At 38.1% G+C, this 27,254-nt stretch overlaps 1 protein-coding gene across 5 annotated transcripts in view; it reads right to left on the bottom strand.

The window, feature by feature from the left end:
* BACH1 (BTB domain and CNC homolog 1) overlaps positions 1-27,254 on the bottom strand; it is an 85,414-nt gene that overhangs the window by 46,506 nt on the left and 11,654 nt on the right. For 2 of the 5 annotated variants that reach the window (XM_078054470.1, XM_078054428.1), the window contains exons 2-4: positions 15,435-15,728; positions 12,563-13,909; positions 10,696-10,902 (exon numbers count right to left, since the gene is read on the bottom strand). In XM_078054470.1, the coding sequence (XP_077910596.1) occupies positions 10,696-10,902; positions 12,563-13,909; positions 15,435-15,668 (1,788 nt within the window). In that variant the 5' untranslated portion in view covers positions 15,669-15,728. Of the gene's footprint in view, positions 1-1,446; positions 1,991-10,107; positions 10,351-10,695; positions 10,903-12,562; positions 13,910-15,434; positions 15,729-16,935; positions 17,040-27,254 lie in introns of those variants that run through there. The other 3 variants (XM_078054419.1, XM_078054502.1, XM_078054409.1) reach the window with 3 other exon arrangements.

A 27,254-nucleotide genomic window follows, 5' to 3' on the forward strand; every position in this document is an offset into this window, starting at 1 on the left:
AGTACCTCAGAGGCCCATGATCCCTCAAAACTCTGAGGCCTAGATGTATCTCGGGATTCAGAATTTTTCAGATTTTAGGAAGACAATGCGGATGCACATATAACCCCTCTAGCAGGGTTTGGGGCAGTACCCCACTGTCAAACATCTTCACTTTTCTAAATAAAACACATTAAAATATCAAATTACGCACAAAGTGCGAGAAAGAAGGACATAGCCTGATGTCAGTCTACATCAGTTTTCTGGTCAAAATAGTTTATGACAAACTTGCCAAGTTTTCAGACCTTTTTGGATTTGCAGATTGTAAACAAATGTGGACCTGACATATGAGATGGAATACAACCAAAAAAATACAAATGCACTCATCATAACTACTGCAACTCAAATCGTTGCAGGACCATTTGTTGAACATTTACTTCATGCCAGATATTGTGTTAAATGCTTTCAGATGTGCAATCTCAACTATGTCATTCACACAATGACTCTGTTGATTTAAGTACTAATGAACCCATTTCATAGATGGGACTCGGAGTTTAACATGCCCAGAGTCAGAAAGGTAGTAAGTGAGTTACTAAAGTGTGAAGAATCTGGGGAGGAATTTTGTGTTTCTTAATTATTATTTTTGGTGCTGTTATTACTACTATTTAATTTTTTTATCCCTACAGGAAAGTCGACCACAGAATGTTTTCAAAAGTTTTCCTGGCTTCTGCTTTCCTGTCCACCATCACTTGTGGCTGCTACATCTCTTTCCATCACTGTCCCACCTTGTCCATCCTATTCTACCACTGTATTGCTTCCTACCTAGTGTGAGCTAGGAAACCAAATAAAAAAGCTATTTATAAATTAAGAGTAAATAAATGTTGATAGAAGGTCAAAGGTTTCTCCTGTGCAATTTATGACAACTCTCTTGGCTTTCTGCTCACTGGCAGGCTCTGGAGAGCAGAAGAGGTTGCAAACTAACATTTAGACGGTTTATTTCAGAGTGATAATCCACAATGACCATCCTTTAAATAGATTCTTTTCTGGAATAAAAATAGCTAGAAGGGTAAAAAGATATTTACTTTACACAAAAGTACTGCTACTGTTTTACGTAAAAGTTTTTCTAAAAAAATTATACGTGAATCCCAATTACTGATAGTTTTTAAATATTTCAAGGCCATCTAATATTTTGAGAAAATGTGCAGTGAATATAAAGTAGTAAATTTTTAATTTATTTATTTACTTATTAGACAGCATGAGCACAGGCAGAGGGAGAGAGACAGCCGACTCCCCACTGAGCAGACAGCCCGACGTAGGGCTTGATCCCAGGACCCTGAGATCACGACCTAAGCCAAAGTCAGATGCTTAACCAACTAAGCCACCTGGTGCCCCAAAGTACTGAATTGTATATTGTCGACTATTCTCCAATTTGTTCAGATCTTTATACAATTGTTCTGTTTTGAAAAGATAGGTATAGGTCAAGAATATATATATTTTTATATATATAAATGAATAAATAAATAAAACCAAGATCAATGTTCAACAGTGTATTTTTGGTTACAGAAAGTTTGTCAGTTGTAGGCTTCTGATAAAATGAGTCCACAGGTGCCTAGAGGGCAAGAACAGAGCCTACCACTACCTGCCCAAAAAGGAACACATTTTTTTTTAAGATTTTATTTATTTATTTGAGAGAGAGAGACAGAAAGCACAAGTGGGGTGAGAGGCAGAGGGAGAAGCAGGCTCTCCGCTGAGCAGGGAACCCAATGTGGGACTCGATCCTGGGACTCCAGGATCATGACCTGAGCCGAAGGCAAATGCTTAGCCGACTGAGCCACCCAGGAGCCCAAAAAGGAACACATATAGTGCAATCAGCACCCACTTCTTTTTATGGCCTCCCAGAAACCAATCCAAATGAGGATGGAAACAAAGCTTCCAGAAGAAAATAAGAAGTATTTTTCCTGAGTCACAATACTCAGCCATGGACTCCTCTATCGAAGTTGGATGAGTCTCCATTCTAAACAGAAACAGATGAAATGGTTTTTGTTTTTTGTTTTAAGATTTTACTTATTTATTTGACAGAGAGAGATTACAAGCAAGGGGAGTGGCAGGCAGAGGGAGAGGGAGAAGCAGACTCCCCACTGAGCAGGGAGCCTGATGTGGGGCTCCATCCCAGGATCCCGGAATCATGACCTGAGCAGAAGGCAGCTGCTTAACTGAGGGAGGCACTCAGGCGCCCCCAAGAGATGAAATGTTAACTGCTGACTGGTCTTTTAAATTAAACATGGCTAAGCAAATTAATGAATGTTCAAGCTTTCTCCCAGAAATCAGAACTGCTACTAAACCTACAGATACTACAAAGATGACAAATATTTTATAACTTCTGTACCTTTAGATAAACACCGATATGACCTTAAATATTCTCCCTACTCCTATCCCACTAAATAAAGGGTGACATGACTATACTCTGTGTGTCCCCAACAGGATGGCTTGCTTCTTTACAGCTAATACCAACAGGTACAACCCTGGAACTCTACCATGATTAGTTCTATAAATTAAATGCTCCCAGCGGTTCCTCTGAACTTGAACTCCTACATGAATAAGTTTCCAGGCAGTTAGCTGATTTTTCCATTTCACTCTAATTTTAAAACACAAATATACTTTGATAATATTCATTAAATAAAAGTAATTCAACTTAATCACTTCATGGTATCTTATTAAAGATACCTCCTAAACATACTCACTACCAGCATCTACAATATTTTTTGCTGATTCTACCTATTTCTACAATGCATTTTAATTTTCCTGTATACACCTGTTCTACAATATGTTTCTATTTGTACAATATACCTATTTCTAAAATATATTTTACCTAATTCTACTATATATTTTAATTTTTCTACCTATTTCTATTATATATTTTAATTGTCCTATAATACAATCGTATAAAGCACAAATTTGAGGTACTGTGGCTTTAACCACAGATGTATAAGAAAAATAAAACTGGTGTTCTGGTGCCATTCTGCATTTTATGACAACAAATTTACATCCAAATCCACATTTTCAATAGCTAGTATGCAATATTCACTCAAACATAAGTTTAAAAAATACGTTTTATTGTTTTAATTTTATTATGTTAGTCACCATACATCATTAGTTTTTGATGTAGTGATCCACGATTTTAAATATAACTCATCCAGTGAAGGAAGGAATGAAAGAATCTGGTACCAAAAGGGCTAGCTGACAGTGACAATTTTTTAGGTTAAAGAGTACTCACTACTAGGAAATGGTGATTAATGGTTCCTTATGATGTAAAACGTCTAAACAGACAGTTCGGAGAATACACAAGTGGCCTTTAAAAGCATAAATACAAATGCTCAATTTCACTCATAAGAGAATCAAAAATAAAAGTCACCATGAGATACCAACTGTCACTATCAGACTGGGAAAAAACCCAAAGCTGACAACAAACTCCTCGCTGAGGCTGTGGGCAGACAGACACACAGATGCAGCTGTGGGAAGGCAAAATGCTACCACCTCTACTGAGCAGCATTTATTCGTATCTAACAAAATTACATATGCATTTACCCTTGATCCAACAATCCCACTTCTAGGAATCTATCCTAAAGACACATCTCCTTAAACACGAAAAAAAAAATGTACAAAGTTATTCACTGCAGTGTCCCAAATGTCCACCAATAAGAAACCGGTATGGATACTGTGCTATAGTCACAGTTGAAAATACGGAGCTGTAAAAGGAATGACAACCTCGGGGTGCCTGGGGGGCTCAGGTGGCTGGGTGTCCGACTCTTGACTTTGGCTCAGGCCATGATCTCAGGGTCATGGGATCGAGCCCCACAGCAGGCTCTGAGCTCAGTACAGAGTCTGCTTGAGATTCTCTCTCTCCCTCCGCCCCCTCCCCATCACACTCTGAATGAATGAATGAATGAATGAATGAATGAATGACAACCTTTTTGAACTAGGGAAAATACTTCCTGGAAATCACTTCTTCTCCCCCCTCCCAGAAATCACTTCTTAAGTGAACAGAGTGAAATACAGAAAAGTATATATAGAATGTTTATGTAGCAGAAAGGGTACTAAGAATAAACATAAAGTACTAACCTGTTTTTAGAAAAGAAACACAAGGAAAAAATTCAGAGACTAATAAAAAGTCACCCATAGGAAACAACTATAAATAGGGTATAGGGAGAGAATGGGATCAAGACTTTGGAGTATAGCTTTTTTTAAACATAGTTTTAACTTCTGAATCGTATCAATGTTTTATATATGCAAAAATTATACAAAAGATGTGAAAAGTAAATGGTAGTAATAAATACAAACAGAAACATTAATTTCATCGTATATCAAATTGCTAGCATAGACAAAAAATTACTTCAAACAATTTTTAAACTTTAAACTTCAATACTATGGAATATATTTAAAGACAAAAAAGGGCAAACAAATCTTAAGTTTTACTCCATCTGCTTACTGTTAATAGTATTATTGATGCTGTAATTTTGTGACTATTACGTATTTACTATTTGTTTTATACTAATATATATAATTATATTTACTATTACTTTAACAACAGATTTACTGTTTGCTTTATACTTATATAAATGTAGTCATTAGATTATAAATATATGTTTGCACAAAGCAAACAGAAAATGTATTAATTTAACTGGGAGCCAAGATTTTCCCTGTAATGGAAAGAGAATAAAATACAAACAGAGGCAAAGAGAAAAGCTCTATACTGCTAAATTTTTATTGAAAATATCTACATGAACTCGTGATTTCTATTATACTTTTTACTTTTATTTATCAAAGCATGATACACATACTGAATGTATGCATGATTTTACACACAAACACACACACACACACACGTATTTCCCAGCTCTGTCCCCTGAAGGAGCTGTGAAGGAACAACACTCCAGCAGTAAGGATGCTTTCTTAAGTTGAATACCTGTTAAAAGAACTCAGGGAATTTTGGAGAAAGAAATGATTCCAAATCTTGGGACATGGGAGGTCCAAGGTGAGCCTGTGACATGTTACTCCAGGTAACACAGAACCACTAATGGGGTCACACAGCAGCTGGCTTGAGGGGGCTCTCTCTGGCCAAGTTTGAAAAAATATCAACATCAAAAAGACTAATGACTATTATGGATTGGAAGAAATTAAATTAGGAAAAAATTAATCCCCGAGCCCATAGTGACACTAAAGGGAGTGTGATAGGAGGGAGGGAAAACAGGAAAAAAGAAAAGTTCTTTTTAAAAGAAGAATACCGGGACACCTGGGTGGCTCAGTTGGTTAAGCGTCTGCCTTCGGCTCAGGTCATGATCCCAGGGTCCTGGGATCGAGCCCCGCATCGGCTCCCTTCTCCACAGGGAGCCTGCTTCTCCCTCTCCCTCTGCCTCTGTGCTCTCTCTCTCGCTCACTCTCTCTCAAATAAATAAAAATTTTTTAAAAAATTAAATTAAAAAATTTTAAAAAATAAAAGAGGAATACCAAAAAAATAAATAATAAAAATAATTAAGCATGAGTGTACGTGGGACAATAGACAGAATGAGAGAAGTCACTATTTTGCAACATCCACTATAAAGGCCCCCAACATACACTAGAAAACAAAAAAATGTAGGAGTAGTGCGGAACAGGATGCTCCTAAAGGACCCAAGTAACACTCCACAGATTACTGAACAATTACAGAGGCAAACAATATAACCTGGAAAATGATCGGTCAATTCCCATCTGCTCAGGTGGGACACCGTGACAGCGCGTGACCCACCATGCAATGCAATAAAAGGACACAGTGCCAATTCACGTTTCATTTCAACTCAACGACTTAAACTTTCGCAGTTTGTGTGAAATGGAGGAATGAGTTAAAACCAAGGGAAACAATGAGACAATTACTAAAAGTGGGACATTTTAGAGAAATCTGACCTGGACTTCTTAAAAAGTTATTGTGATTTTAAAAAGGGAGTGGGTGGGGGGTTCTAGATTGAGAAACGAAAAAGGCATAACCAAATGTGTTCTGTGATGATTGGACCCTAGTCTGGGGAAAAAAGTGTATATATGAAATATATTTGGGGAACAATGAGTAATTTGAATAGGGAGTATATACAATATTGAGGATTTATTAATTTTCTCAGGTGTGATAAATATATTGGCAAAGATATGTAAGAATGTCTATTTTTTAGGAGATACATGTTTCAGCATTTAGGTGTGAAATGTAATAATGTGTTAGCTTTTAAATGATTCGGAAAATAAAAGAAGAGCAATAGAGACCATGAGAGAAAAGACAGTGAGACCAAGATCAACCAACTGTGATTAGAGACCAAAACAGACTGACAGGGAGAGAGACAAAGACAGACAGACAGACCAACCAACCAGAGCAGGGACACACATCTGCCCAGAGAAGCAAATGTGACAAAATGTCAATAATTGTTTAATCAACATGAGGTTATTACACTATTCATTTCACTTTTCTGAAAGCTTGAAATTTTCAGAATGCAAGGGAGGAAAACAAATCTCAAGAAAACATGAGCACACATAAACCTGGCTCCCTGTGAGAATATAAGCATTTTATTGGCAAGGACTCTCTCTCATTTATCTTTGATTTCCTGGTACCCAGCACAACATTTAATATGCTTGACAGATGCTCAGAGAAAGATGAGAGAATTACTTTTATTTAAAAATACAACTACTAAGATTTACTGAGCCCTGAACATGTCCTGAGCAATACAAAAAGCTTCCCACTCCTGATGGCATGTGATCTTTGCACCAACCCTGAGGGAGATGCTATCCTTATCCCCGTATCACCAGTGAGGGCATGTGGGTTTCAGAGGTAAAATAACTTCCCCAGGCCACAACGCCACCAAGTAGCCAGGCGGAACGTCCAGCTGTTTGACCCCACAGCCTCCGTCTGAACTCTGTGTCCCAGTGCAGAAGGCTCTCAAATTTTAACGTGCATGAAGATATTCCCTGGAAACATTTATAAAATGCATGCTTCTGGTACCCTCCCACAGGTCTGGGGTGGGACTGAGGGAACGTGCGTTTTATTTTCCTATTATTTTTTTAGGAAAGTGCATTTTTAAAGGGACATCTCCAGATAACTCTGATGCCAATGGTCCACAGACCACATTTCAAGATGTGCTGCTTAAAGGTATCACAGAAGGGCAAATGGGCAAATTCCAGAAGGGCCTAGTGGGTGTGTCTGGAGATGGCAGTGTGCATGCGGGCAGAGCAGTGAGCAGCATGTGGTTTATTATTAACCCGGGTTAGAACAGGTTTGTTTTTAATAAAATAATGCAACCCTCCCCACAAGATGCACAACACTAAGGACAGATGAGGTCTCTGTACTCCTATACCATCACAATAGACAAGGGCAATGAAACAAAGTGATGTCTGAACACCTCAACGCTGAATTCAAGTGCTTTTGTCAAGATTCTGATTTCTGATCACTTGTAAGTTGCTATCAATCAATATTTGATGCCATCTAAGAGAAATACACTTTGGTAATTTTTTTCTTTAAAGGCAAAGTTCCTTTCATTTCAGGGTTACCTTTCCTTGAGGTCAAAATGGTATAGAAACATACTATTTCCTAATTTCTGAATTAATGTTCCAGGAAAAAAGAAACATGGACCTTGTAAAGAATCCCATAAAGATTAAGAGCTTTGTAAGCCAAACACATAACAGAAGTTGAATGATTCTTGAACTTTGTTTATTGGTTATGGTATGTTACTGGTTTGTAGATTATACATATTCAAAATCCTTATAGTAAATGCAATGCCAAATCAATACCTAACCTCTAATAGACTATCAAATTTTAAATGTTAGAAGTAATTACTATCAATTTATCAAATAAATTATTACCAAATAAATACACAGCTTTCTTTTTCTTCAAAGGTTCTAGTTAGATTCTGACAGGACTTCTTATTGAGAAATACAACTCACTGATTTATTGAATTCAAACTAACATCACCCTTTGGCTTTCCCAGCACATTAAGACTATTAAAGTGTTTTTTAATACATGATCATTATTCTATGGACCCACATTGAGGACATTTTAGAATCACTATTCTTACTGTAATCAAAACACTTTTTTTCATGTGTTGATCCATCCAGTCTATTATGCTATTACTCTTAGGACAAACTGCAAAAAGTTTATAGCCAATAGCCAAAGACTAAAACTTACTAAAATATGGGACCCTTCACCTGAATATTACCAGACCAGGGCAATATTTACTGTGCATTTATTTATATGTTAACCTAATCAGTTACTGGCTATATTAACATGGGCTGTTTGGTTATGAAACAAGTAATTTCCCTTAAATAGGTTTGCTAAAATACCACCCAGACTATAAATACTGGGAAATACTGCTTGTCTACTGCCATGTTTCCAGAGTGTCCTCTTAATTAAAAAAAAAAACAAAAACAAATCTGTCGCAGTCCTCCATATTCTCAACTCCCCATACCACTAAATGCAAACTTGTGATAGAAGTGTAGCTGTAACTACCGCTGGTCCTTCTCGCTTTACAAAACACAAGACCCATAACATCGCCCAATAACCAGGGTCTAAATTCCAAGTGAACTTAATAAAATACCTTAAGGCTCAAATTCTTTCACTTCTAGGAAAAGGGCCAGCTTATTCCTATAAGCTAGTAAGCAGCACATTCTCTGCTTATTTTCACCTAAGAGAGACATTGGTGGTAAGACTGAACTTCACAAGTGCCCCTTACCCTTTGCAACTGGAGCGAACCCGTATAAATCACTAGAACTGTGAGCAGTATGAAGGACTAGGCAGAGTTCAAGGAAGCTAAAACACAAGGCAAGTCACTCTGCTTTTTAAAAAAAAAAAAAAAAAAAAAACTAGCATGTCTTCTCAGGCGATACTGGGGAAAGGACGGGGACTGGGCTGAGCTCGGACTGGTGCACATCCGGGTGAGCAGATCCCTGGCAGGCTACTGGCTCTGTCTGCCCGGAGGTGGGCTCTCGGCAGCCACGTTGCTGCTGTTTGTCCCTGCTCTCTCGTCACAGAAGAGGCACCTGAGCCGAAATAAGCCAATTAGATGTTCACCTCCTTGGGAATTTTAGAACTAAAACTGTCGTCTCCGTCTGCACTAGACCCTGGAGGAGAGCGAAACTGTTTAGGAGCCATACTGCAGCCACTCTTCCCAGGTGCACTTAGTGGTACACAGAGCCACTGTGTGGAGTTCCACGTGAGCAGGTGCAGACGGACGGGCTGGGAGAGAAGATTCTCTGGGTTCCTGGCAGTCTTCCACTTCCTTGTTCTATGCTACCTACAAGGCCTGCTCCATTCTTTGGCTTCTATATGAGACACGCCTGTATCCTTACAACAAATGCATTCATTAAGTCATTCACTCATGCTTCAGATGGTTTCTTTAACAGCCGCTGTCCAAATTAATGTAACAGGTGAACAGGGTACTGACCACAATATATGAGCAAGTTTTTATTTATCCACTCTTCTGAAGGTATATAAAGGCACAGATTGGTTTTTTATTTTTGCTTTTGTTTTTCTGTGATGAGGGCAAAGATGGATTCAATAGAGGAAATCACAACATTATCATAACAACCAGGTACAGCATAAAACAAGGATGCATCTCCTGGACAGGTTGTTTCTTTTTACTAAAATGTTGCTGTAGGCTTGCTCTTCATAGCTAGAATGTTTGTGCTTGAAGACTTGCTACAATTATAATTTTAAACTTTCACCAATAATTAACAAAGACTCAAAACCAAATATTCAAAGAATGTTTTTACTATTTCTAGGTGCTGGTTCCCTGCTGTCTCTAACCACAGCTGTCTTGTTTCAGACAATGCTTCCTTCCACCAACCACTAGGAAACAGAAACCTGGGTGCAAATTAGTCCATTTTTCAATTAATTTGTTTTGATGCTGGAATAAATAAGAAGATTCAATAAAGTAAGCACTCTTCTCACTTAGAGTCTCATTAGACCTTAAATTTTCTATTTATACCAGCATTATGAGTTTTTACCCTTAGATGAAAGATCCAAGTTGTTTTATTTGTTCTGGTGTCAACCGAAACAAGTTATTCAAGTCTACAGTTCATTTAAACGAACGACTAAAACATTAGCTTTTATAGACACCAAACACCGCACAACGAGATTAAAGTGTTTCACCATTTCTTTAATCTTTACTCAACCACTAAGAATTAGGTAGACAGTGGGGCGCCTGGGTGGCTCAGTTGGTTAAGCATCTGCCTTCGGCTCAGGTTGTGATCCCAGAGTCCTGGGATCAAGCCCCACATTGTTGGGCTCCCTGATCGGGGGGGAACCTGCTTCTCCCTCTCCCTCTGTGGGGCCCCCCCTCGTGCTATCTTGTGCTCATTCACGCACTCTCGCTAAAATAAATAAATAAATAAAATCTTAAAAAAAAAAAGAATTAGGTAGACAGTAAAATTATCCTTAATTTGTGTATCATTAAAAAACAGCGCCCACAAATAGTTCTCAATTTACATATTATAGCATATCACACCAAACACGTAGAATACTCACATAAGTAAAATAGTCTATGAAAACTCTCATTTTCTTATTTCTTAAGCTTTCTAAAAATGTCATATATTTTCTCAAAATTGGTAAATTCTGAGCATTATATCTGACTCAGGAATTGAAATAGCGATTTCCGCTATAAAAAAGAATGAATGAATGGATGTGGTGGAATCTAAGTAAGAAACTTGTATACTTACCAGTTTCTCAATTTCTGATTCAAGATTCTGTATGCAGTCAAGTTTTCTCTTGCGACAGCGCTGTGCAGCAATTCTGTTTTTACTTCTTCTTCGAATATCATGGATACAATCCAGTTGTTCTGGAGTCAGCTTGTGCATTTTCAACAAGGATTGAAAGTCATTTCGAGAGAGTGAAATTATTCGTTGTGCATTAAATGGCAGTTTTACCTAGAATGTAAAATAAACATTAGTAATTGTTGCCGTACTATGGAGTTATACTTAAATCTAGGAAGAGGAAGATACACACCTATATTTTCCAGAGAACTTCATTTAGACTTAAAAAAAAATAGACCTCTATTTCGGATTTCTATATAATCCCTTATAATAAAGAATGATAATTTGATATTTCTAGGCTATTTTAGAGAGTTCAGAAGACAAGAAAATTGAGAGCACATTTTTTTAGCACATCAAAAATATTAACACAAATATTCATGCATTTAAAATAAAAAAAGAGAACTTAAGTTCTTTTACTAGAGTATGTTAATACCCCACAGATATCTTTAAGCCTCTTTCTAAAGTGTTTCTAACATGTTTAACCAAACAAAAAAAAAATCTATTTTGTACTTTGATTTATTTTACTGTGTAGCACTCATTTAACACTGGTATAATTACACTAGTAATTTCTAAAGCATTTCAGAAAATTAAGTTTTCTGTCAAGAGAATAGTTTCACGTAACTCAACTTAAAAATCTACACATTTCACTTTCCAATATAGAAATGGTTAGAAAAGCCTTATGAATATTTTAAAGTCATTTTCAACATACTTAAATTGAGAAAAAGGAGAAGATAATTTTTTTAAATAGTCACTGTGTGACAATTATATTAATTATCAAAAATGCTTATAAAACATTGATCAAGTTTCTCTGGCAACCTACTTGTCTTTCAAACTAGAGAAACTAGTTATACAAAATGTTTTACAATTTCTTAAATGTCTTATTTTTTAACATTCTTTTCATAGTTCCAAACACTGGATTTATAAATGCCATAAACAAATCTCCAGCTATAACTCATGAATTCATATTACTTCTTAAATTAAATCACCAATAACCTCCTTCCAAAGCCAAGGGGGGTAAAAAAAAAAAAAAAAAAAAGAACCTCTGTCCCCCTTTTTAAACTCATGTCATCCGACAGCTAGAAAACTAAAGAAAATGATAAAGAACCAACAAGCCTTTATTATTACTGGAATTATGGTAATGTTTTACAAAAAAAGCAGTTATCAAATATGAACATTTGTACACAAAGTACACAGATCATGCTTGGTAAGGTTAATACCATACCAGCTACATGTAACTCATACCAAATTATTAAGACATTAAATTAATGGCTGAAATGGCTAAGGGAAAATAAGAAAAAAATTAATGACTCTGAAAAACTAAGGCAAAGAAAACTCTGCATTAGAAGGCACATGCCCACACCTAGTCACTGCTAAATCACTGCTAAGTGACTAGTCCAGAGATCCTGTGGCAATGAATAAGATCGGAATATATGTTGCATTTTTCCAGGAGTTACCATGTAACAATCACAGAATCATTATTTTTTTTCCTCTTGGGACATGGTATTTGATTTAAACAGTTAAACAGCCAATGTGTGAATCCACTCCAGGGCAAACATAAATATACTTGCTTGAAATATATGAACACAGAAGTCCTTCAAACTTCGTCACACTCTTTGGGTACTGTTCACACAGTTTTATAACTGTCTGTGGGTTTCATCCCCCCTCCCTGAGCCTGCTCCTACGTCCCTAGTGGTGCAACAAGAGCTGACACAGAGTGAATCCCCATTAACAGTGGTAAAACAAGGACTTAGCAACACACACATTTTCCCCTCACCTCACATTCTTGTTCTCTGGCTGAACAGGGTTCGCTGTCACCTTCAGTATCGGTCTCAGAGTCATCTCCCAAGCTAATCACACAAGCATATGGGCAAGGTTCCTGCTGGGGTTCTGAAACATACTCATCATTTCCAATTTCCAAATTGCTTGAACAGCCTTCAGTACTCAGAGTACTTATAAAAGGGCAGTTGACAGAACTCAACGTTGTAAAAGTCCTCTGACCTGGCTCTGGGCTCTCGCTAATCCTGATACCTAACCAGGGACACTCAGACCGCTTCTGTGAGTAGATCTGTTCTGAACCATCTTTGGCCACAGCAGGTGATAACTGCATTTGGCAAGAAGAGTCTGTGCTGCAAATGTCACTCCAGAAGCCTTTTGCTAGGTGTTCTGCCACTTCTCGTTCCACACTACTCCGATCGCTGGAGGCAAGGCTACTGTCTTCCCTGGGGCCAGAGTCAGATTTCAAATGTAAATCCTGACTTTCACCAAATGTTTTCTCCTCTGGAACCTCTGTACCTGACAAAGGCTTTTCTGTTAACACTGCCGTGTTTTGCATTCCAGCAAAATTCAAGTCACCATATTGGTCGTATGTGTGTAAAAGAGACAGAGAATAGAGCCCATGAGGGTCTGCAGAAGAATTGTGGGGGAAAGGAGTCACTTCTGATTTTTCTGACGGGCACTGAGAAGCAGGATCTTTCTTCCTGGTTTCTTCATGTTCTGTTGCTAATTTACTTTCTTCACATTTCAAAATCACCTGCAGATCTGCACAGTCCTGGATTCTTCCCAGACACTCATTTTCAGATGTCTCATTTGGCTGAACAGAAGCAGCATGAACGTCTTTGACACTGGATTCCACAGTACGGACTCTGTCAGTTCCAAAAGCTTTTTGGAATTTTCTGTATTTGGGGCATAAAGATGGCAAAGCCAGAGCAGCATCCTTTTCTAAGCACATGGATTCACAGGTTTGACTGGCACTGTCTTGCAGAGGAGATGATACTTTTGCATTTGCCTGATACCTATGCAGTTTCCACTGAGGAGTCTGGACATTTTTATTTTCCAAAAATTCCTCCACTTCATCAATTTCTAAATCCCTCTGGTCCAAAAGTGAAAATTTAAGGTCTGCTTTTTGACAGTGTGACGGGATACATTTTTTTCTTAGGCATTCTTGCTGGTCAGCAGTGGAGTCCAAAAACTTAAATTTGAGAAACTGAAAGCAGGATTCCTCAATGTCACGTACACCTAAAAATTCCACACACTTGCACACTTCATCCACATTGTCCTTACTTAAAATCAGTTTGGCAGTGTAGGCAAACTGAATTAAAGGTTCAAATCCTTTAACTGTCACCTGTTAATATACAAAATAAAAACAAATGCATCACTTAAAGTGGTCTAGTAGATAAATAAAAGTAGAAGGGGAATAGAGAGATGAATAACTTATTTGTGATCATTATAAAAACAGGTCTTTTAATTTGGTAAGTAAAAATATTCTTCTAGAAAATGTAAAGCTAATTAGGAGTCTGGAAAAGCATGCTTAACAGACCCCATTCATTAGAACCATACCCTCCACTTTATAGATTCCACTTTTAAAGACACATGAATTATGGTTTTACTCACATGAGGTAAAGACATTAAACACTGCCATTAAGATATGTGTTGTTACTTTTTAAAAACAATGGCTAACCTATAGTTGGCCTTTATCATTTTCTTGGTATTGCCTTATTCACTGACCTCTGCCACAGAAGTGACAATCTATTGATTCCCCAAACTGTACAATTTCATGGAAGCATGGGTGACCAGCATAAGCTAAACTGTAGGCTTAGTATCCACCACAGAGTAGCCCGCACAGGCCTGTCCGAAACAAAAAAGTTCTACATACTTCCTCCAAACTCCTCTTAACAACCGCTATTTTGTGTCCCAATGCCACAAAGCTCAACACTCTTCTAGTTACAGTTACTCACTAAACAAAAGCAAGCTATTCTATTAAGAGTAAGTGTGACCAGCACTTCCCCGACCTGAGAGGTCTCTTGGAGGCAGGACATAACAAGGACGGAAACATTTAGGTGCTTGAGCTCCACAACATGCTGGTGGGAAAGACATGTGTAAAACCAAGCTCTATAATTACGACACAAAATCATCTTTTGTTTACCAATGCACAGAAACAATATCAAGAAAGAAGAAAGGGGCAATAGAACACTTATGGAGTACCTACTTTCCATGAGCCAGTGTCTTAGAAAAATGGATGATTTTTAGAACCCTAAACCCACTCAGTTTCCCACATCACAGGAAAAGGTCCAAAGGGAGAGAATGTGACATACTATAGCCATGACTCTGAGCATGACTTCTCCCAATGTCTACAATCCACTGGCTGTGCCCTGCTTTGGTCATTTATCAGAAAGTAACAGAGGGCCGCCTGGGTGGCTCAATCAGTTAAGTGACCGACTCTTCATTTCAGCTCAGGTCATGATCTCAGGATCCTGAGATCAATCCCCACCTTGGGCTCCACTCTGGGCATGGAGCCTGCTTAAGATTCTCTTTCTCCCTCTCCCTTTGCTCCTCCCCTATGCACATGCTCTCTCTCTTTAAAAAAAAAAAAAAAAAAAGGGGTAATATAACAGTGGGTCAAGTTATTCAACTGCTCAATAACTATTGTTAACTAACATCCCAAACTAACAATTCTACATGTAAAATGTCATAATTTCCATGAAAAAAGTTAAAGAAATGAGTTGTTGCAGAACCTGGGAATTGCTCCTCAGCCTCATGACAAGAAGGACATGGTTTTATTTTTAACTTTATAAACCATAAAGAGATTTAATTAGGTTCAATTAAATTAAAAGTAGGGTGACTTCCAGAACCATGGACCTCTCTCCCACCTCTTCTGGTAGAGTAATGTTAAGCTCTGCATCGGCCTGGCCTACGATTCTCGAGTAGAGGTAACTGCTGCATGCCGCCAACACAGACCGGTGGGCGCGGAACCGCTGGCCCTCCACGAGGACAGTGACATCACACAGCACGTCCTTCTTCCGCTGGTCGTTGAGGCTGAGCAAGACATTGGTGCTGTGCACCGAAGATTCATAGGCAAAAACCGCGTTCTCACTCAGAGACATTCTGCGTAACAAATGGTGTCGGGAAGTTCAGTGAAAGCATGCTTCTAGTCGTCATCAAACCTGCAAAAACACATGCAAGATTTCACTGGGATAAAGTCTTGTTAAAAATATTTTTTAAAACGACAGTGTCAAATATAACTTAAAATATTCATCACAAAAACAAAAATGAAAACGAAAGTCTCTAGAGAACCTAGACACATTTATTAATTTATTTCATTTAAAATAGGTTCTTGGGGCGCCTGGGTGGCTCAGTCGTTAAGCGTCTGCCTTCGGCTCAGGCCATGGCCCCAGGGTCCTGGGATCGAGCCCCGCATCGGGCTCCCTGCTCCACAGGAAGCCTGCTTCTCCCTCTCCCACTCCCCCGCTTGTGTTCCCTCTCTCGCTGTGTCTCTGTCAAATAAATAAAATCTTTAAAAAAAATAAAATAAAATAAAATAGGTTCTTCACAGCCATTTTTAGTTAGGTTTCCTAATTTTAGGAAAAAGGATCTCAGGATGAGGGAGACAAGAACTTTTTGAACCAAGGATTTCATAACTCTCTGAAAGTAAGACATTTCACCCTGAGAAAACACCTCCAATGAGTGAACAGACTGGGTCAGGGAAATTTCTGGGTGGCATCCTAACCCTGTTGCTTCATGACATTAATGGGCGTGTGTGCGTAGTTCCCCAGAGGTCACCCCTGGGCGGGGACTGACAGTAGAACAGGCAGATGGCATTCCACCATTCTCCATGCCCCCTTCCCCAACATTTGACAGCTGGTAGGAGGCTTTGGTGCTTTGTAGTAAGGGACACATTCTACATAAGGAAAGGTCCTCCAACATAAGAAAATGACTTGAGAAAAAGACTCAAATCTGTCAAGCCAGATCTTAACGAGTCTTTTTATAGAACAAGTCTTGCTTTACTCTACAAAACAGAGGCAACAAGTACAACTATTTGATCATTAAGAACATACTTTATCATACACAGAAACTCTTAGTTTTCTCAAAATGTTTAAATATATCAAAAATGTGTATATATTTTTAAATATACCATATTTTAAATATGTTTTAAATATTATACATAATAAATGCCATTTTTGATCATATATAAATGACTAGCAAGAAGGATAGCCACAATATATGTATGTCTACATATTTCAATCATGTACTATTCTTATATATTACTTATTATAAAACACACAGAGACTAGGAAATTAAAAGAGAAGTTCTAGTATTTTCTTTCAGAGTATAATGGCCAGTGGTGAGCACCCCCAAGGAGTGTGTGCATACCCCTCTGTGGCATGATGATCACGCTGAGAAACTCCTCACAGGTATCATCCCTGTCATTCACTTTTGTTCTTCTGAACTAACTCACTGCCTGAAACAAGAAGGTCCTCAAAAGTTCAGTGACTAAATAAATGTTATTGTTTCCAGATTCGTTACACTCCAAACAAAAATGAAAGGAGACAAGAGGACTACTAAAGTTCAGGCACACCAGGCCCAGATCACGGGTGACTTCTGCCTCAAAGACAGGCTGTTTTAGTCACAAAAACATGAAATGCATTTATAAATTCTATCCTACTTATGTGTTTATCTTTGAAGTGCTCAATATACCTAAAATGTTAAGTTCCTCAGAAGGAGTCAATGAAAATAAAATGTCTCATTATGTGGCTAAACTCTACCCTACGTTAAGGCTCACAACCTATCATTCACTGATTCAGCACACCACATAAAATCATGGCAACTTCAAAATTACGTACTAGAACTAACTTAACTTTTGGGTTGTGCCCATTCGAAGGAGTAGTAAATTCCCTTTAGCAATTTGTCTTAATATTTCAGTTACCAACACACGGAATTAATGTTAGGAATAGTAAGAAACTATCATTCAAAGAGATCATGTACCCTGTCTATGTGGTACCACACACCACTCTGCCCTCCACTTTTCTCTAAGACTATGTACACCTTCCCCAGCCAAGCCAGACTCAAAAGCTTACCTTTCTCTGTCCCTGCACCCAAGTCCTCAGTCTCTTTATTCTTTTCTGGCATCTGCCCTGCAAACCCTTAAAACTAGACTAATCTTACTTTAACATCTCTTCATTCTGCCAAACACCGCATAGCCAGGCAAAACTATAAAAACACATAGGCTGGTGTCACTATGAATTCATGGTCTCAGCACTGTTCATCAGTTCTTTTGTGTGCCCTGATACCCTGTTCTCCCCAACAGCCTTCCAAGTAGCCCACTTTTCTCACAAGTTATCCAATCTCAGAATATATTACCTCCCCACACCACCTCCACAGGTTCCCTCTCCTATTGAAAACAGTCCTCAATGTCTGCTCTTGACCTCATACCATCCTTGCTTCTCTGGAATCCAGGACCTTCTCTTAACACTCTCTTCTCACGTATGTCCAAACTCTCTATGCTAGCTTCTTCCCATTAGACTTTGCTCATAAATATGCTTAAGTCTCTCGAGAAACTATCCTAAAAAACACTAACAACTAACAGCAAATATCCATTAAGCTATTATTCTGTATGAGGCACTGACCTGAGGTGCTGACACAGCTTATCTCACCTACTCTTCACCACAGCCCCATGACATGGATGCTCTTATATCATCCCAACCTTACAGATAAGGAAACTGAGGCTCAGTAAGAAGTATCTTGGCCGTGGTTAAAAAACCAGTAAGACGAAGAATGAGGATTTGTACCAAGCACCCGGCTACTCCATATTTGTCTCCGGTTAGTAGCTGCTGAACACACAGTATAAAAAGTCACTGCAGGACTGTGGGGAGCCAGGTATTACTAAAAGGTTGTGCATGATAATAGGGAAATGGGCCTCCCAGGGCACCAGGAGCAAATGAACTGGACCTGAACTTCAAAAAGAGGACTCTGGACTCTTCAACACTGCAACCTAAAAGTACTCAAGGAAACTACAGCAAAAACAGTTCCCATACCTTCACTTTAGAGCTGCCGTCAGCCCACATGTGTATCCTCACTACTCATCTCGAATTCCAGAAAGAACTTATTCTTGGCTCAGCCCTCCAGTTTAGGCATTTGGGGTGACAGACCGTAAGTTCACAGCCAGCTTACAGATTTGCTGTGAGATACAGATTTGGGTGACATGCCAACCTCAAGCCCCAGCTGCAGCTGAGAGAAGCCAGAGACCCAGGTAGTACAACAAACAGCCACTCAAGAGGACCCAAGAAGTGTCTCACTCAAGTGGACTGAGCATATGGATGCCATGACTCATCTTGCTCCCCGCACCGGAGCCCTGGGACCCATCGCGACACCTCCTCCAGCCCCTGCATGCAACCTCTCATTGGGACCTGCTACCTCCGCCTCTACACACTGTGACCACTCCTCTCCGTCTGCCCTGCCACAATTCTGGTCTAAGATGTCACTGGCTCTTGTCCAGGCAAATGCTGCTCAGCCTTTTGTAATGGCTTCTAAGCATACCCATGTACAAATATATTAAATAAAAAGTGAAACTAGGTTTCACATATCAATATTCTATCCTTACTAGTGCAAAGTATTCTAATTTCTACTCTGTTCTATTTAAAAAAAAAAAAAATTCCAGTTGTGATTCACTCAATTTCAAGAGCCACTAATGGACCATCACCTCACGCATGGAAAACAGCCCAGTGGCTAACACACAGGGTCTAGAATCACACACTATCCTAGGTTCAAATCCCAGCTCTGCCATTACCTAGCTATATGACCTTTGGGCAAGCTGCTTAACCTTGCCAGGTCTTGGTTTCCTCACCTGTAAAATAAGGGTAACAACAGCACCTCACTGGATTGTCATGAGGTATACATGGACAATGAGGGTAAATGGGTTAGAATAGTGCCTGGCCTATAGCAAACAAACAGGAAATATCAGCTGCTCTTAATAATTATAATAATAACAAAAGCTTCATCCCCCTCAAGCCCCTCTAGATCCCCTCCAAATTATTCTCCCATATCAAAGTGATTTCTCCCTTGCCGAAACCCAACACTGTCTTCCAAATTTCTTATGATCAATTCTAAATCTTTAGCCTATCCTCCAGACCTGCATTAATCCAGCCTTGAGCTTTTGTCTCCCTCTCTTGCTATTCTCTAGCCTCACCATCCTTCCTTCCTGCCCCAGGGAACCAAGCTCCTCTCGACCTCAGGGATGTTGAACACACTGTGCCTGCTAACTGTACTTCTACTCCTCAGCTGACCAACTACTCACCTCTTAGGTCTCAGCTTAAATGTCAAAATCTCATCTGACTTGTTTTCTGCCATAACTCAAGCACATAACATAACCGTACCTGACTCAATGCAGGAACTTGCTTCTGAATGAATGACTTCACATACTTACTACAAATCCAAAATGTAGATCATCTACATTTTCTTCCAAACAGTGCAATCAGCTATTCTGGTATATATAGGAACAATGCCACTAAGCCAAGCACTCAGAGGAAAGTCCTTGGATAGCTTTCCCAGAGTCAGGAGCAGCAAAAGGGAGCCTACCTCTGAGAGCCAAAAACATATCTGCAAGACAACTGGCCAAAGAAGAACAAGACTTGGCAACTATAAACAAAGCCAGTACAACTGACTTGCATGAACAAAGACACCATGACCTTGGCCTCATCAGCATGGGGTACTACCGAAAGTTAATGTGAAAATCAATTTTCCTAATTCTGAAAACCATCTAAGTGGTCACTTATCCATTTTCACCCAATAACATAATGACTAAAGACTGGCACACATCCTTCTAACATCTTGTCAGTGACCTTCTAACATTTCTCAAACCTAAAAGGTAAAATACACCACCACCCAAGGAACCTTCCAGATTTAAAATTCTCTTATCAACACCAAATTTAGATTCCTACATTACACCTGAATTTTTCTATATTCTTGGAAATATATGCTATTGTTGTAATTCAAAATAAAGGTTTGCTGACCTTTGTAACTTGCTGATTCATTCAGTAATGCTGATAAAGGATGAACAAGCATTTTAAAGCTTCCTGTACTTCGATTTGGAAATAACTTCTGTTCTCTACTCAACATATACAATTTAGTTTTCATAGTTACCATTTGATGTTTTTGCTTTCAAAACAATAAAGAAAATAAACAAGATGCTATGGCTTCATCACATTTTCATAACTTAAAGGATAATTTACTTTAAAAAAAGAAAACTTTTAAGAGCCTAAGATGAATATCTGATCATGGGCCAAGTACAATGCTTCATAATAAAAATTCAGAAAGTAACTATGAGGATGAAGTTCCACACATACAACAGCTGGAATTTTGTTTCCCTCAAGTCTCACAGAACTTTGGTTTGTTTTAATTATCAATGTAGAAGGGCACACAAAATAATCTAACACCAAGGAATCACTTAAAAGAAAAAAACTATCATCCAAACATCCTTTATCTTCACCGAACAATGACAAATGTCCTTTCTACAAGTGTATACCTGAGCTACCCAACAGATTTAGTGCATGAAAACAGAAAAGGCAGTCCCTACATTCAAGAACATAACCTATAGATGTTCAAAATGAAAATGATGCCTTGGGACAAAAGAGATGACAATGATCATTATAACCAATTTACAAAGGAATGTGAACATTCCTAAATGTATTTATTTGCAATAAGTCTTCAAACAAAAACTACTTCCTGTCAATTCTCATTTAACTGTAATATTCAATTAATGAAAACAATGATTTCCAAAATAGTTCTGTTAGCCAAGGGGGGGTGTGTGTGTGTGTGCGTGCGTCCACGCGCGTGTGTCTGTGTGTGTAGATGGGCGTAAGTTGGACATCCAATATGGCACAATGGGCAACTGAGCTGGCCTTTATATAAAAGCAATACTCTCCATCTGCAGCCTGGAAGAATTCCTTAGAACTGCCTTCCCCTTCTCTCTAGTGGCCATTCGGTATGTCTACCTTTTCCTCCTTATTGCTTCTGCCCACCACCAACTCCATCACCCTGTCAATTACTTTGCCTCACTCAATTTCAGGTCAGGGTCTTCAATGGCTCAGAAGACAGGAAAATTCCTCTTAGCACACCATCCTTCTCGGCTCCCTCCTAAGCTTCAAGCTCCCCTAAGCCAGTTTCTGTTACAATTTACCCAAGATACCCAGAGTTTGAGTGTTCTTCTGAAGTTAGGTGCACCTTATCTTCTACTGTTCAAGTAGATGGCAAAGACCCAACAATATCGTGTGTGTACACCTTTCTTTGTCTTTCCTTTCTGAGTCTGTATATATATTTATATAAAAGCATAAATAAATACATAAGTAAGTTTGTTTTTAATATAAGGTAGAGATGCTCATGGAAAAGTGTCTTTTTAAAAAGGGCTTATTTGCAATGACATGGATGGAACTGGAGGGTACTATGCTGAGCGAAATAAGCAATCAGAGAAAGACATGTATCATATGACCTCACTGATATGAGGAATTCTTAATCTCAGGAAACGAACTGAGGGTTGCTGGAGTGGTGGGGGTGGGAGGGATGGGGCGGCTGGGTGATAGACATTGGGGAGTGTATGTGCTATGGTGAGCGCTGTGAATTGTGTAAGACTGTTGAATCACAGATCTGTACCTCTGAAACAAATAATACATTATATGTTGAAAAAAAGAAGATAGTAGGAAGGGAAAATGAAGGGGGGAAATCGGAGGGGGAGACGAACCATGAGAGACTATGGACTATGAGAAACAAACTGAGGGTTCTGGAGGGGAGGGGGGTGGGGGGATGGGTTAGCCTGGTGATGGGTATTAAGGAGAGCACGTTCTGCATGGAGCACTGGGCGTTATATGCAAACAATGAATCATGAAACACTACATCAAAAACTAATGATGTAATGTATGGTGATTAAATGAATAAATAAATAAAATAAAATAAAATAAAAAGAAGGGCTTTTCTTGCTACTATTGCCAATCTTGAAAGAACCTTAACATCAAAAAGTCTGTGGGAATTTAAATCAGAGACAATAATTTAAGTCTACATTCTTCCCTATATTCTCAGACCTGAATCACCTGCCAGGAAGAGCCAGGAAGAATAACTCAGTGACCAAGATTTGCTATTTTCTTTAAGTTTCTGCAGATCTTAAATATCATACTTGTTTAAACATCATATCTGAGGGTGCCTGGGGGCTCAGTCATTAAGTGTCTGCCTTCGGCTCAGGTCATGATCCCAGAGTCCTGGGATCAAACCCCACATCGGGCTCCCTGCTCAGCAGGAAGCCTGCTTCTCCCTCTCTCACTGCCCCTGCTTGTGTTCCCTCTCTCGCTGTCTCTGTCTGTCAAATAAGTAAATATTAAAAAAAAATCTGAGAATCACATTTTCTAAATCCATTCCTCTTATGAAAAAATCCTAAGTATGACTAGATGAGGTACATAAATGTATAGATCAAAAAAGCTGAGTGAAAATAGAAAACAAAACAAAAATATAAATTAAGTAGCAGAAGACCTTAAAAGCACCAAAAACAAGGACATTGTTTTTAGAGGACTTTTACAACAACGTATGGGAATATGACTTGGAAATCTATGTTAAAACTATGTGACGAAAAATGCCACATCTTTTTTAAAATGAGATGTGGGGAATGGAGAAGGTGAGCAAATCATTACAATTTTTGCAGCTCATGGTTCATTCCCTGCTTCCATACAGGGAAAGTTGGACTTTTTTCCACTTATTCTTCCTCATATTAAAAATTATGCATTTAATCATGGATCTTTTATTATATTTACTTGGTCTAATTCCATATCTGAAATGATAAAGCTAAACACAAAGGGGAGAAGTCTGAATGGTTAGAGAAGTCTGAAGACCTTATTTACAGACTCACCAACTAAGAGGTCAGAAACAAAAGGTTTTTTACTTCCCAAGTCAACAAATCCAACTTTGATAATTCTGGGTACCACGTTTAAGATAGCCTGGAAGGGAATAAAGGACGAAAAAAAAGAAGGAACATAGGAAACCCGAGCTCAAGAACCAAAACAAGAATAACGGATTCCACTATTATACCTTCTCAACTGAAAAGAATTTAAGAAACAAAGGAGTCTTTTATTTGCTTAACATATTTGGCAGCTACTTGATCCTTAATAGGATTGTTATATCTCAACTGAATTAGATCATGTTATAAAATATGAACTAGCAACTAGAACTGGCCCACACCAATAAAACTAATTTACTGAATACATATTTTTTATCATGCACTTGTCAGTCACTACTTTCTGTAACAACACTGAAGTATGATTTACACAGAACTGCACTATTTAAAGTACACAATTCAATGAGTTTTGACACTTGCATACTGTGCATGAAGCCAAGATCAAGATATAGAAATTTTTTAAAAAGATGTAGAAATTTCATGACTCAAAATTCCACATCTCCTTTTTGGTCTCTCCTTCCCTGTTGCCCTAGCTCCAGGTAACCAATGCTTTGCTTGATGTCACTGTAGATTAGCATGCATTTTCTATGATTTTTATATAAATGAAATCACACATTATGTCCTCTAGCTTCAGGCTTCTTTCATTCAGCTTAATGACATTCATACTGCATACATCAGATGTTCTCTATTGCTGAATAATATTCCCTCGTATCACTCTATCACTATTTGTGTATCCATTTAACTACTGATGGACTATTCTAACAAAGATGGACACAACTGCATTGCTTCCAGTTTGGGACTACTGTCATAAAGCTTCTGTGAACATCCAGATGGACATATACTTCATTTCTCTTGGGTAAATAAATACCTAGGGGTAGAAGAGCTGAGTGATACGGTAGGTTTATGTTTAACTTTTCAGAAATTACTGAAGAGTTTTCCAAAGCAATTGTATCATTTTGGACTGCTACCAGCAGTGTATAACAAGTCCAGCTGCTTCACATTCTCAGCAATCCTTGGTATTCAGTCTTTTTAATCTTAGCTACCCTAATAAATGTACCGTGGTATCCCACTATGGTTTTAATTTGCATTTCCTGATGGCCACTGATGTTGAGCATTTTTTTATGTGCTTATTGGCCATTTGTATATCTTCTTCTGTGAAATATCTGTTCAATTTTTCTGCTCATGTTTACTGGGCTGTTTTCTTATTGAGTTGTAAAAGCCAGTAGAATTTTTATTAGGATTGCAGTGATCCTATATACCCATTTGGGGAGAACCAAAATCTAAATTGAGTCTTCTCATGCACCTATATGGCAAATCTTCCCATTTACTTAGATCTTCTTTCAGCGACATTATTCCAGTATTTTTAGTAAAGAGGTCTTGCACATCTTTTGTTAAATTTATTCCTAACTAGTTTATGTGGGGTTTTTTTGTAGTTACTATAAGTGAATTTGTTTGTTAAACTTCATTTTCTGGTTTTCTGCTGCTACAATGTAAACATAAAATCAATTTTTTTAAATATTGAAATATTAACCTTGAATTCTGCAATCTTACTTATTAATTCACTTATTAGGTCTTATAGTTGCTTTGCAGATTCCTTAGGATTCTCCAGGTACATAATCATGTCATATGCAAACAGAGACAGTTTTACTTCTTTCTCATCTTTACACTTACTTCTCTTTCTTCCCTTATTGCAATAACTGAATAGTGACAGTGGTGAGAGCCGGCATTCTTGCCTTATTCCCTTATAAAGTAAGTTTTTGATATTTCACCAATTAAATATTATGTTAACTGTAGGTTTTCTAAGATGAGCAATTGATGGGCAGAAAGGAGGTGTAGTAGTTACTACCCCAGTTAACTTAGGGCTCATATAAGAAATTCAAAGGGAGAAAAAGCAGAGTGAAAATTCCCCAAAATTCCTCAAAGAGTGAAACTCCCAAACTCACTCAGCCTCCTCTGAGGGCACGCTTCATTCCTACACCACTTTCTAAGTATTCACCCAAGACATCCTAGGATCCCAAAACCAGGGGCTGTAGATAAGAAGGGCACAGAGGAGTTATCAGAGGGCACGGTCAGAACCACACAAACAGCGCCTACGTGCTCTAGAGATCACTAGGGTGGGCAGCGCAGAAGAGCATTTTATAGTTTGATGACAAACCCTGCCAGCGAAGCAAGGTACTTTATATCTCTCTGACATTTCCTTTATTTTTTGGTAAAGTAGGGACAAGAATACTACTTTCTGTTAGGAGGATCAAATGAAATAATACATAATGTTTTCAGAACTGTGCCTGGCACATAATGAATGCTCAATAATTAACTGTTAGCTATTATTTGAATCTGATGCTAGAAAGGTTTTTTTGAGTGGCATAAGGCGACACTGAAACTCTAGTTAAAGAAGTGTAATAGCACACTACTTAGCTTTCCAAGGCCCAGTATTGACACAGGTATAATAATATGGACACTGTTAATTGGTTTCAACTTTCAGAATAGACAAATAATGGAAGACTTAATTACAGCTATAAAATGGGATATAGACATTATTAATCTCGACAAAATGAAAGTAAAATGAACAGGCTGGGAGATGGAATCAGAGAGAACTGAAAGGAAAACTGGTATTTCTATCTGACATAATGTTGACTCAAAAGATACTTCAAAAAAAAAAAAGGTACTTCCTTAGATTAATGAGGCCAAATTAAAAAAATAAAATAAATTTTGGGGCTGTGGAGGTGATCAAAAACAGAAATGAAATAAGATTATAAATACAGGTGGGTATAAATACAGGTGATGATAGAAGCAACAAAATCAATACCCATAGTAAAAGGAAGTCAACAATGTCTTAGGTTCATAAATAAACTGAAGTCTAAACATCTTAGAGATACACAGGTAACTCCAAAAAATTAAATAGCAGAAATGGATAAAGATGAATATTCTCTACGAAGCAGAATTAGGGGTGGGATGGGGTGAAAAGATGGGATGGCTTCATGATAAATCTTTCTGTATTTTTTAAATCAAAAACAAGTATTACTTTGACTAAGTACATAAACTTAAAAGAGATTTAAATAGTAAACAAAAATATTAAAATTTAGTTAAGTCTAAATTGTTGATGACTTGGTTGTGAGCCTTGTATTTTTTGAAGATTTTCCAAATAGAAAAGAAATTTGATAAAGAGGAAAATCAACCTTTAACTAACATTTTACATTATTTTGACAAAACTAGGAGAAGGGAGGGTAAAGAAATATAGTAAGATTTCTTATTTGGGATCAATGTTATACATACGGTTTAGTATTTTATACTGACGGCGATACCAATTGATATAGATTCTTTAAAAAAATTGAGGGTATCTTTTAAAGAAACGAACTGTTGAACTGCCAAACCACTAGAACCTTACAAAATCTGATGAAATTTATTTTATTTCCACCAGGAAAACTACTCACATAATAAAATTTTGCATTTGCTTTTGGTAGAATTGATAAGTGAAACCATGAGCCGATGCTTTGAGAAGACCAGTAAAATCGACAAATTTCTGCAGTCTCACCAAGAAAAAAAAAAAAATGAATACACAGCATTTGCATTATCACACAAAACATACTCTAATGGCTCTTCTCCCAATACCCTTCCATCTACAATAAAATTCTCTGCTCCCCTTCATAGAACTCCCCTAAAAAGCCATTTACATCCACACTATTTTCACTTCCCTCTCTTCCCAATTTCACTTGGGCCCACTAAAACCAGGCCTTTCCCCCTCCATTCTATGGAAACCACTGCT

Source organism: Halichoerus grypus, chromosome 1 (assembly GCF_964656455.1).
Source record: "Halichoerus grypus chromosome 1, mHalGry1.hap1.1, whole genome shotgun sequence".
Taxonomy (NCBI): domain Eukaryota; kingdom Metazoa; phylum Chordata; class Mammalia; order Carnivora; family Phocidae; genus Halichoerus; species Halichoerus grypus.